Source organism: Hippopotamus amphibius, chromosome 2 (genome assembly GCF_030028045.1).
Source record: "Hippopotamus amphibius kiboko isolate mHipAmp2 chromosome 2, mHipAmp2.hap2, whole genome shotgun sequence".
Classification (NCBI taxonomy): domain Eukaryota; kingdom Metazoa; phylum Chordata; class Mammalia; order Artiodactyla; family Hippopotamidae; genus Hippopotamus; species Hippopotamus amphibius.
The window spans coordinates 48,528,023-48,541,126 of record NC_080187.1 but is presented as its reverse complement, the minus strand read 5'-3'; the positions used below and the strand labels follow the sequence as shown (position 1 = coordinate 48,541,126).

Genomic DNA, 13,104 nt, shown 5'->3' with positions numbered 1-13,104 from the left:
ATTTAAAAATGAAACAGGTTATTTCCTGCACATATATTTCATTTCTCCTTGTCCTCTCTTGCTTTGCAATCCACTTTTATAGAGAAAGCACTCACACTGTATTTAAAAAGAATCAACAATAGATACAACATATCTAGTATTTAAATGTTCCAGGGATGTGCTAACTTCTCAACTGAAATTACCATATTTCGTCTTCACAGTAGCTCTGTGAAGTATGTATAGATGTTATGCCCAGTTTGCAGATGGGGAAACCAGACCAAGAGGGATTGGAACCATCCAAGGTTTCCCACCAATTGCCCATGGACTCAACACGCCCCATGTGAGAGGTCATTCTGTTAGTGTCTCATGCACAATACTAGAAAAATATAGCAGACTCTTTATAGTGGATGTCTAGCATCAGAATATTAACATGGTTCACATTAAGATTCCATTGTCAGGCAATTATTACATGCAGTTATGTTCAATGTTAATAAACTGTCCCATGATATACCACTACTGTGTTCTGGACTTCAGTTTCCTATAACAGCCTAACAAAAATCTTTCATTCATCTGCAGTGAGGTATACTTTCTATAAACAATTGTTTCCTTTCATCATTTTGGGGAACGGGGACAAATAGATACCAATTAGCCATTTTTACTACTCTGTATCTTCAAATTAGAATTTTTGAAGTCTTACTTATATCTATAGAATGGCAGAAAAGGAGAAACTTCATGCAGTTTACTTCTTTGGGCAAGCAAAGGTAAATCCCAGTCTTTTTGCTTCTAAACTCTATCCCATTTGCTGTCAAATACCTTTTAAAATTAATTCAGATATGGTATAGTCTCTTTTAAGATTTAGATATTTAATAACAACAAATGACTATGGTTCATTAATTCACGATTCTTTTCTTTCTTTCTTTTTTTTTTTTAAAGATAGTGTTTCTGGAAGAAGCATCCGAACAAGAAAAGCTGGCCAAAGAATGGTGCTTCAAGCCATGTGAAATAAGAGAACTGAGCCACCAGTAAGTCAGAGCCAAGGTTTTCCCTTTTTATTTGATGTTGTTAAGTAGTCTCAATAGTCTCAAGTGAAGAGAACCAGTCTTGAGAGACACAGGGGCTTTTTTTTTTTTGAGGATGAAGTGGGAAAGAGAGTAAATAGAGAACATGGAACTGAAAGACAGAAACTTTGAGAACTAGAGGCTGCCATCATTCATTTACTTCTTCAGAAAATATCTGTTGAGCTTATTATGTACAAGAATAGGATCTAGAAGTGAAAATGACCTACAGAGTTTTGGTCCTCACTGGGTTTATGGCACCTGGGGAACAGGGGGCATAAACAAGTGCACAGATATCATGACAGCAATGCCTTTTGTAAAGGAAGTGACGAGGGGGCATGATAGAGATAAACTAGTGGGGGCGGGGTGCAGAGGACGAACTCTGACAGTGTGCTTAGGGAAGACCTATCTCCAAAAGCGCATTTGAGCTACAATTTTATGTTCCAACTACTTTAGTGGTTAATATTTGTATCACATGTGTTTCCTGTGATTGGCCCACTCTCTTCATAGCCTGGGTGATATGTCTTATAGAAAGGGGAATACTTTTTTTTAAACTCAAAGATTTTTTCTGGTTTCAGGCCAAGTATGTTTCCAAAGTCAATAAAAGTTCCTAAGTCAACCAAAATCATTTTCATTCTAAAAACACTTTTATAACTTGAGAAGCGGCTTCAGAGTAATGTAGTGAGAACACTGAATTAGGAATGAGAACACCTGGCATGAATCCTCACCTTACAGCTTTGCAGCTGTTTGATGGAAAGCAAGCCACTTCCCCTCTTTGAGCTCGTCTCCTGGGCTGTTAGCAAAGGATTGTCCTAGGTGGTGGTAGACACCCTGTCCACTGCAGCAGATCTGTGCGTTGGGCTTCCCCTAAGGCTTTGAGGCAGAGGAGCTGGCCACAGTCCAGGGAGATGGGGTGACTGACCCTAAAGTTTTGCTGCACTCACATTTATACTCCTGCCTGCTTCCCTCTCCCAGCTGCCTCTCTGTGGGCTTAGAAGCATGCGGGCAATGGACATGCAGATGAATCCGATGGGCATGGAGATCATTTCCGTCACCTCTGCTGTTACCATCTGCTTTCTCTTGCTAGATTTTCGTGAGAATATATGTTGAGGAACAACTGACATTTATAAGTCACCTTCTTGCATGCTTTTGTTGTGAAGGATTAGATTGCGGCTTGGGAGCAGATGAGGTGGAGGTTGGGGGAGAGTGAGGATAGAGTGGCTGGAGGATGGGGAGCAAGGTGAACACATCTGAGGGTCTTCATATCCTTTTGTTGCTCTTTATGAGGCTGCTTTTGGAGTTAAAATCCATCTAACAAATGCATATTCCAGGAGACCTGTAAGCACTACACACAGAAAAATGATAAGGTAAGAAAAAATGTGAACTTTGGTGGAAGACTAAAATCTCTGAAGAAAAATTATTTTTAAAATGCAAAGTGATTTTTACATGAAACATATAAAATAGGTACAGTTGAATTTCTTCAAGTCAGGATTAAAATACATGATGTCTCTGACAGTCTGTTTAATAGAGTCAGTGTATCTACAGGTCTATCTCAGCATGGTGTGGAATTTTTTTTTTTTTAATGAAAATTACAACTGGAGCACTCTGAGCAGTGCTTTGATAGGAGTGGATCAGACTGTGACCATGGACCACAGAGAGGTTGACAGAGACAGGATTAGGGTGAGGCAAGTGAGGCATTCACCTTGAGCACAGAATTTAATGGTGGTAGGGAATGTAAAAAACTTAGTAATCAAGATAAATAATAATTTAATACAGTATTTTTAAAAATCAAAATTAATGCAAAAAACTCACAATGAATACAATACCAAAATTTTTAATAAGGACAAGATGTTGTTGTCTGTTTCACACCCTTGGATTTTTGTGCAATGAAACAGCGGTTCTCAAACAGCTGAGGATTCCCAGGCCCCTGGGACCACTGCATCTCCTGCAGGGTATGTTGATGAGGGTTGCCATTAGTGTGCAAGCAGACTGGGTAACTCAGGCTTTTATGTATAGAGTCATGTGTTTTGACTGTAAGGCTTTTTCTAGCATTTTCCACATGGTTAAAAGACAGGTGGATGTTCTGACAAGAGCACACAGAGGCACATATTGTTCTTTTTCCTCAGGTTCTGATATAGCCTGGCCAGCACTGCAGGTTTGGAATGTGAAGTTGATGGTTTTTATCTGGGGAAAGTTGAGATTTTCTAAGGAAGTTAGGACAATGATGAAAGTGAAAAGAGGAAAGTGGAAGAGCAGGAGGAGAAAGGAGAGCTTTTTCACCTTCTCCTGCTTCAGCCTCCAAGCCCCTCTGCTTTGCCTGCAGTTTGACTTTTGATGGCAACAATTTAGCTGCAAGTGCTATCTTGAGTGGAGAACTGAGTTCTGTGCCTGGCTGGGCCACTGAAAAGCTTGCCATCCTCAAGCTTCTTTTTGTTTTCTGTAAAATGAGTAACTAGGCTCAGTGACCTCTAATCTCACATGCAGCTCTGACAGTTCACACTCCTGCATGTACTGCTATCTATAATAATCCTGGACTATAACTTTGATTATGAGAATGTTTCTACTAATGAGCATTTCATAATACTTCCTGCTTCCTAAAAAGGACTGCTAGGTTTTCTGGATGAAAGTTAAGCTTCTGATACAGTAAATCCTTGCTCTCTGTTGCCCCTGAAGACTTTGTACCCTGCATTATCTCCTTTACTTCTTTCATCTCTGCTACCTTCAGAACATGCTCAGGTTTCTCCTACATGGAAATCAAAAAGTAACTTTCACTCTTGCCTTACATTACTGTTCTAACTTTCACTACTGAATAGTTTTTGCCCAGTACTTTCTCCACACCTGTCATTCTTGTTCATGGCTCTCTCCTCAGCACCTAAGACAGTAACTAAAACATACTAGGACTGGGTAAATACTTAGATAGCGAAGGACTGAACCCATGTGAAATCGGGTGTCTCCCCAATCACTGTATGGGAATGAGAGCTCTCAGCGTCTTGACTCTTGCAGTTTTTGACACCGGTCACTGTCCTGTACTCCTTCCCTTCACTGCTGTCCTCGGCACCTCTCTATCATAGGTCTCTATCTTCCTGCCAGTGATTCTGCCTGGACTGAGCACAACCTTCTCTTCTTCAGTCTTACTCTTTATAAGTGGAGGATACTGCTCAAGGTTTAGTTTTGTTCTTTCTTCTGCGGAAATCTCTGGAACCACCAATGTCCAGGGTTACCCAATCAGGGGAGACTCTCAGATCTGAATCCCATCTTTAATTCTGTGACTTCTAATCCCATGCATTCAATTGCTTTTTGGAGACTTGGAGGTCATACTTTGTAGGCTTAGTATGGCATTGCTCCTCCCTCAAAATGGACTTTCCTTTTAAATTCTCTGTACTTTATGTCATGTGTTCAGCCTCACATGCTCAAAAAGTTACTCTCTTTGACTCTCTACCTAGAGTTAATAAAAGATCAAGTTCTTTCTCTTATATATCCTTTTCCTTTATTCAGAAATGATCTCATGCTTGAGAGATTGCAAGAGAGTCCCCACATGTGCCTGCCACCACCAGATTCATCTTCCTAAACTTGGGATTCAATATGTCACAGTTCTGCAGAAGAAGATAAAAAGCAAAGGATCAACTATTCTCTTGATCCCCTCCCTCTTGGCTATGGAATAACAAATATACGTTAATTCACTAAATTGAGTATTCAAGACCCTTTCCTTTTTTAAAAAAATGAATTTATTTTTTTGGCTGCGTCAGGTCTTCGTTGCTGCGTGTGGGCTTTCTCTAGTTGTGGCGAGCCGGGGCTACTCTTCACCACTTCGCGCAGGCTTCTCATTGTGGTGGCTTATTCTTGTTGTGGAGCGTGGGCTCTAGGTGTACAGGCTTCAGTTGTTACAGTGCACGGGCTCAGTAGTTGTGACATGCAGGCCCTAGAGTGCACGGGCTTCAGTAGTTGTGTTGGCAGGCTCTAAAGTGCAGGCTCAGTAGTTGTGGTGCACAGGCTTAGCTGCTCCATGGCATGTGGGATCTTCCCAGACCAGGGAGCAAACTCGTGTCCCCTGAATTGGCAGGTGGATTCTTAACTACTGCACCACCAGGGAAGTCTCTCAAGACCCTTTCTTAAAAAACTTTTTTTTGTAGTTGTTTTGTAGGAAACATTTTTATGTAGTAAAGTGCATAGATCTTAGTCATATAATTTGATAAATTTTAACAAATACATATGTATTTGCCAATCACACCAATCAAGATATAAAACATTCCTGCCAGCCTAGAACATTCCTTCGTGCTGCTTCTAGTCACTCTCCAGCCCCTTATCCGCAGCTACTGTTTGATTTCTATCCCTCAGATTACTTCTGCCTGTTTTTGAACATTATATAAATGTAATAACTCAACATGTACTCTTTTGTGTCTGGATTCTTCCAGTCAAAATAATGTTTTTGAGAGTCACCCACATTGTTGTGTATATTAGTAGTTCAATCTTTTTCATTGCTAAAGAGTATTTCATTGTATCAATGTTTCATAGTTTATCTGTTTTCCTGTGGTATTTGGATTGTTCCCAATTTGAGGCTAGTATGTATAAATCCTCTATAAACAGTCTTATACAACCCTTTTTGTAAACATATGTCTTATTTCACTTGGTAAATTACTTGGAGTGAAACTGCTCTTACGTTCTGTCTTGGTCTTTGTCTCTCTTTTACACACACATACACATACACACACACAGAGACAGAGAGAGAGAGGTTTCCTCACTCACCCCTCACCTCCTCAACTAGATTATAATCTCTTTGAGGACAAGAAGATGTCTTATTTTTCTTTGGACTCAAGGCTCAACAGAGTTTCTTACACACAGTAGATACGTGGGAAATATTATTTGACTGAACAATTCAACTACCTGAAGAAGTCACACTGCCCTTCCATTTTATGATGGTGGGCACAGTACAAGCCCCAAGGACTGAAGTGTCCTGGAGAGGTCAGTGACTGACACTGACCCTCTGCATCCCCCCACATTGTAGGCCCACTTAATGCTGCCTTCTTGACGTACTTGTAGCTTGTCACTGCGTTTCATTTCCAGAGTTTTGAATGAAAAATTCAGAGGGTGGTGACCAAGAGTATTGAGGCTAGGTTCCAGAGCTGAAGTTGAATGATTCAAGCTATTTAAATTTCCTGAGCGTCAATTTACTCTTATGTAGAGGGGATTACAATACTACTTCATAAGTTTGTTGTGGGCATTATATCATCATCACAACTAATTTTTTTTGGTGTTTTCTGTTATCTAGGCACTATGTTTAAAAATGCTAACTCAGTCCTCACAACAGCTCTGTGGTGAAACTACTATCTCCATTTTATAAGGGGAAACTGAGTCACCGAGCAGTTCAATAATATGCTGAATATCCTACTGCCGGTTTATGGTGGTGCATAAATTCAAAATCTGGCCGTCTCAGTCAAGAATGTATGTACTTAACCCCTGTAATAAACTGCCTTCCACAAAAAAGATGATGTACTTAGAATGCTGTGCTCAGTGCCCTGTACACGTCCGACCTCAGTAAACATTACCTGCTGTCACCATGATCATCACCACCACCACCATTCCTAGCTTTCATTTTTGAAAAATAAACTGTTTATAGACACCTGTGGCTTTATTTGTCTTCCATTTAGGTGTTATACATTTCAAATGGTACTACAGGAGATTCTGTGTTATGTCCAGTCTTGAGTTCAAGTTTCTTATGTACATACAACTATGACTAATATTTACTTGGGGTGATGGTGGTGGTGGTGCCTACTGTCCTTTAACAAACATCTGCTGGGATGCGATTAGACGCAGGCGAACTGGATTATTTCTTTAGAAAACCTTAAAGTATCTGTTAGCACTGGGCTGCCTCCCTTCTGTGGGTACTGCCTCCGAAAACTCTAAAAACATCTTTCTAGGACTTTCTGTTTTAAGAGTTAACAGAAATAGGAAGATGGATTGGTGGAACAGTGAGGGTGATCAGAAGCATCTGGAGAATGGCGGCCATAGCACTGCAACTGTATTGAGTGCATAGCACTGCCACTGATTAAAATTGTGGCCACTCTGTTTCTCATCATCAGTCATCCGTAGTGACTTGTGTGTAATTCCTCATCACGGATCTAGAAGTCTTGACCTCCTCTCTCATCTTTGCTCTCTGCCCTGCAACCCCCAATTGTGAGAACAAAGTCATATATATGAGTAAATTGTAGCGTCACGCATTTCTTGTGCTTTGCTTCTGCTCAATGCTACGCGTTTTTCTCCTTTCATCACCTTTGGTTAACTACAACAAGCCATTCCAATTTAGGACTGTATCTCTCCCAGCAGAGTTTCATTTTTATTTTCTGACCTCTAAATAGTAGAATAATTTATATCAATCTGATTGCGTCCGCTCTAAACTTGGGTGGAGGAAACAGTTAAATCACTGTCTAGAGAAAATGTGATTTAAAGATATGGAAAATGACTAAAGATGTTATTAAATTCCTTTCTCCCTATCTTAATTTCCAGTGAGTTCTTCATGCCTGGGCTGGTCGATACACACATCCACGCCCCTCAGTACTCTTTTGCCGGGAGTAATGTAGACCTCCCGCTTTTGGAGTGGCTGACCAAGTACACATTTCCTACAGAACACAAATTCCAGAGCCTCGACTTTGCTGAAGAAGTGTATACCAGAGTTGTCGTAAGTATCCTGAAACATCCATTTCTTGGGGGCAGATTTAAGTTACTAAAAATAGGCAGTTAAGGCTGTAACGGACTATAGAGACTTTTTTAGTTTTTTCACAGCTCTGTGAGTTTGTGACCACTTCACCTACATAGCGAGTCACTAGCAAAGAGACAACTTGAATCTAACTCCTCAGATCCCCGGGTTCTCATTACTCTCTGTCTTTTACTTCTTGTTCTACTTTACCAAATTTGAGTTTGATGCATACGTGTTTTCCTTTACTCCTGGCGTTGCACTGTGCTGTTCTGGGTACCATATGGAATAGCTGTGTAACCTTTGGAAAGTTCTGTGACTCATTTTCCCCATCTGTAAAAAAACAGAGATAATGACACTACCTACTTCTTAGGATTGTTATGATAATTAAGCAAGTTAGTATTTGTTAAGGTCTTAAAATAGTACCTGGCATACGTATTTGCTTTACAAAATACCCAAGGAAATCTAAATTAAAATTTCAAATTACAGTGAGAAGGATATCACATTATTTTGGTAGCTTCAAAAGGAAGGGAAATAGGAGGGTCCCCTGCTGCAGGGCGTGTGGGAATGTGATGGACATTACCCCTGCAGAGGGAACTATGGAGCTAGTTCCGTCAGAGAACAGTGGCTGTGGTATGTGTCAGCTAAAGGCCCTGAAACGTCCTTCCTTTCACTCTCTCAGGAAAATCAGTTCCCTTTATTCTACTCCAACCCTACGCCCAGTCCACTCAGCAGCCAGAAATAGCTTCTGCAGTTGAGAATTAAAGGTGCGAATATCTTATCTGACCACTAACTCTTGTCATCTAGGACACTTAGTCTGAACATTCATGCATTGTTATTGGACCCATGGATGGCTTTTCTCTTAAAGTAATGGTGTGAGGAGGATAATATTGTAAGCCTTATACAGTGACCTAGCCAGCCTGCCAGTTTCCCAGATCTTGCCTCTTCCAAGCCTTGAAGAGTACAAGCAAGTGCTTTCGTTTATATACTTGCCTTGCTTAGTTATAAATTCAGTGTAATTGTGGATTTTACATATTTAGCATGGATCCACATGACACCAGGAAAACTGAGAAGGACTAAGGCTGTGTAGGAAGTTGCTAGTGCATTGTGTTAATGAATTGTGTTAACCACACCAAACTTTTTATTCTCAAAAATTTATTTATACCTTGCATTGTTCTAAAAAGGATTAGCGATATCTTAAAACTGCAATTGCATACAAGAGAAGAAAATGAGTCATGAAATCATGGCAAAGGAAAAAATAAAGAGAAAGAAAAATAAAATAAAACCAAGAGGTAAATGTATACCATGGGGGTCCATGCACTCGTTAGAATTTGTCACAAATTTGGCTTTAACTGACCCAGAGAGGAAAATCAAAGTATTTGACGTCAGTGAGTATAAAATAGGTGAAATGTTGCTATATATACATTACTAATAAGAAAAAAAATATCAAATGGTACAGTTTAAATATATGCAGTTTATTGTATGTCAATTATATCTCAATAAAAGTCCTTAAAAAAATAAAAAATAAAATAGGTGAAATAGGTGTTATATTCTCGACAAGTATTTTCAGTGTACACATCCTCTGTTTCTGATTACGAGCAGGCCTGTGCACTTTAAGAGTTGGATGAGCTGAGCGCATAATTGACATTTGTTTAAGAAAGTTGAGATTTGTTAACTAGAATCTGTCCCTAAGGCTGAAGACTGCCTGTGGCAATGCAAAGGGGATGCTAAGGCAGTACCCATGAACCAAGACATTTTTTGTTTTGTTTTTTATTTTCTCCCTCACGAAACAGTCCTGGATCTATTCTTCAACAAATGGGCAATCAAGACCCCAGAGTTTTGCACCACAGATTTTGACAGGGATAACTTAATCTGAAAATAATTTAAAGTATTAGCAAACATCTCCTAAGACTGTTAAGAAAAAAATCCCAGTCAGTCAGTCCTGGAATATCTCCCTTTAAACATTCGCAAACTGGGTGAGAGATTGAAGTTTCAAACTGGACTTTGGACTGGAATGAACTAATAAGACGAGAAGGTTCAGGAATCTGTATATAATATAGATTATAGTCAAGGGACTGGAGAGTGAGATTCTTGGTAAATATGTCAAGACAAACTGGTTGCAAATATTCTCCTGGATAGTAGAGTGAATATGCTTACTCTATGGGGTTGTTGAAAATTCAGCAGATTGAATTCAGCTAATTCCAAAGAGGTATCAAGTCACTAAAGCACAAGATGGAAAGACAAGGAGTCAGGCCACTCTTTCCCCCTATTTTAGCTCATGGAAATTATATAATCTGTTAAGGGGCTTGTTGATCCTGACTTTGAAGCTCATGGTCATCTTCAGTTTGCAGTCTATTTTGAGTTCAAAAGGCTTGGTCTCAAGAATTGACAATTCTTATCAAGAATTGAAAGCTGGGGAAAGGTTGGGAAACACAGCCAATATTTTGATGTTATTCCTGATAGATTTTCTTATAAGTTGGAAAATCATCATTAATGGAAAAGCCCTCTCAAAAGCTTATGAGAAACTAGGGTAGAACAGGGGCCTGAGAAGCCCAAACATAGAACATGTGAAAAAGAAAAGTAGCTGCATTTTGGATGGCTTATCTAGTAAGATTTTTAAGCCAGATTCTTTCCTTAGTTTTTTAACTATGTAAGTCACACTCATGTGGTTGAACCCAGTGGGAATCAACAGGAATAGCTTTGAGGGTTCTTTCTTCTCTCCCTCTTCCCTCTCTTCCTTCCCCTTTTTTCCCTCCTCTATGGGCTCTCTCTGTCCTGTCCCGTAAACGTAATTTGGGCCAATTCTTGAACTTTCTAGTCTTTCTAGTTCATTCCAGTCCAAGTTGAAACTGCAGTTTCTCATCTAGAAGCTTTTCTAATACGAGACGCTTTTATCCCCCTGACTTAGAGGAAGGACTTACTGTTGGTGTCTGGGTAGTACTTCCATTGTCATTGTTGCTAATTAGCTGAAATTTCCCATTTTGATCTCTTCTTCAAGCCCCTGTTTTAGAAAGGTGTTTAAAGTGTTGAGAATTTAAAACAATGTCAGATTACACTTGTTTTGATTTTGAGTTTCCTTTTATTCTGGTAAGTAAATGTAACTTGGGTGGTTGTTTTTCTTGGGAATTAGTTCCCTGTTATTTTATGACCTAATAAAAGGTCAATTTTTATGGTTATTCCGCACATTTTTAAGAATACTGTGTTTCCTCTGTCAATATGACCTTTTTTATATCTATTAGATTAGGTTGTTAAAAGAGTTAAAGTCTTCTATCATTTTCCTCTATAGTCTCCCATACAGTGAGACAAGAAACTTAGTCTTCCCTTCCTCAATACATAACCCTCCGCTTCGCCATATCCTGTGTTATATCACATTGGATTTTAGTTCCAGTTTATTTTTTTCACCATCTACATTTAACCTAAAATGTTTTAAATTTGGGTCCTCTGTCTTTGATTTGGATTCATTTTCTTGGAATACAGATGATGATAATCTTTTCCAATAAGCTGTGTGTTTTGCTTATATCCAAATCCTTGAATTACCAAAAATGGTTTTACTTTGTTCTGACGCTTGAATGATGCACTTTAGCTATAGAGAGAAATATCTTTAAAATGATTTGCCGACCAGCATCCAATGTGCTGATGTCAATCTGATTCTCATTCCCTTCTAGCTAATTTGCTGGCCTTCAGGATTTTCTTCATTCTTGATGCTCTGAAATTTCGCTTACAGATCTGCGTTTATTTTATTTTTTCCAGTTCATTTCTTTAATAAAATATTTCTTCTGTTCTAAGAAATGAATTTCCCCCTCTCCCTCTCTCTCACGCACGCACGCTCATTTATTTTCTCTCGTGACCCCCCCCCCCCACCACCACCACAGCCATTTCCCTTGCTATTACTATAGACTTCCCTCCAACATGCTCTTTCTTTTGGCAACTCTTCTTAGAAAAATAGTGAATCTTCTGTATATACTTCTGTGCTACATTCTTAGAGAAAGCCAGTGGCCCAACTTTGCAAGTCATTAATTCACTCTCACTGTTACAGTAGCCTGTTCCTCTTTCAAGGATACAATGTTACAGGTAACAATGCTTATTTTAGATCATTTTATGCCTCTTGTTGCTTTAGAAGGTCTGCTTCCTCATGTGTTCATTCAACAATATTTACTAAGCACACACTAAGATCCAGGCACTTTTTTTCGTTGCTGGAGATTGAATTTGATGCCTCTGTCATGGTGTTAACTTTTCTCTTGGGTGTGTGATTCTGGTAGAAAGCTAGTACATCCTTTTCTATAGCTGACAGATTCGATAAACATCCTTTACTTGCAGCCAGGCATATTTCATGTGCAAACTGTCTTAAAATTTGAGAAGATTGACATAAAAATCCAGTTTTCCTAATTCTCTTGCCCTTCAGGGCTAACTGACATCACTGGTTTCTTTCTTTCTCCCTTTTTTTTAACAATTGGCTGAAACTGAGTAGAGGCTGCTAGGATAGGGAATGTTCTTCCCTATTATCTTAAGTCCAAATTATTTTGTTCCTGCAGACATTTATGTTTCTCATCCAACCCCATTTTAGTCAGAGTCCCGTAATTTTACAAATGAAAAAATTGATGTTGAGAATGTAAAGCAACTTTCTCAAGGTCACACAGGTCATAATATGCAAGAAGCAAAAACTCCAGTGCAGTTTTTCCTCTGCACTTTAAAAAGCTTCTGCTCTGTGTTGGGGCTACGGGATAGCTCTGTTACCATCCTCTCAATTTTTCTGTGAACCTCAAACTGCTCTAAAAAATGTCTTAAAATTTTAAAACAAGAAAGAAGGAAAAAAGAAATCCTTCTGCTTAAGACAGACCCCACTCAGGTCAATCAGTACTTTTCCAAGTGCTCAGACAAGGCAGGCAATATCAGTTCCTAGTTCTTTCTCAAAATCTTCCCCTACTTTCCATTCCTTGGTTTCACTCTGGTTGGGATTGTACCTAGTACTGCTGTAATCTGGGCATTCCCTTTGCTTCTCCTCTGTGTTTAATTCCCATTTTATGGACCTAAGAATCCTTCTTTGCATCACTCTCACGTTTTGTTAAAACACATCTTCTGGAGCTTCCTAAGCTCTTAAAGAAGGAAAACATTCAAGACGTGGTATATCTAATCATATCTCTATTTTACTTTCACACTTCACTGATAATTTACTAGGGTATAAAATTCTACTTTAAAATAACTTCCCTCCTTAAATCAACTATACTTCAATAAAATAAATTTTTAAAAAATTAAAAAAAACTTTCCTCCAGAATTGTGAAGGCATTGTTCTGCTTTCAGCATCACTGGTGATAATATCAGTGCCGTTGTGATTCCTGTCATTTGTCTATGACTGGTTTTCTTTCTCTGGAAGCTTTTAGAATC

General features: G+C 39.1%; 1 protein-coding gene across 11 annotated transcripts in view; it reads left to right on the top strand.

Annotated features, from left to right (window-relative positions):
• Positions 1–13,104, top strand: part of GDA (guanine deaminase) — a 126,087-nt gene that overhangs the window by 59,626 nt on the left and 53,357 nt on the right. For 8 of the 11 annotated variants that reach the window (XM_057720112.1, XM_057720118.1, XM_057720108.1 and 5 more), the window contains 2 exons: positions 913–1,001; positions 7,536–7,707. In XM_057720112.1, coding sequence (XP_057576095.1) covers positions 913–1,001; positions 7,536–7,707 — 261 coding nt within the window. Of the gene's footprint in view, positions 1–688; positions 741–912; positions 1,002–7,535; positions 7,708–13,104 lie in introns of all 11 variants that reach the window. The other 3 variants (XM_057720109.1, XM_057720111.1, XM_057720110.1) reach the window with 1 other exon arrangement.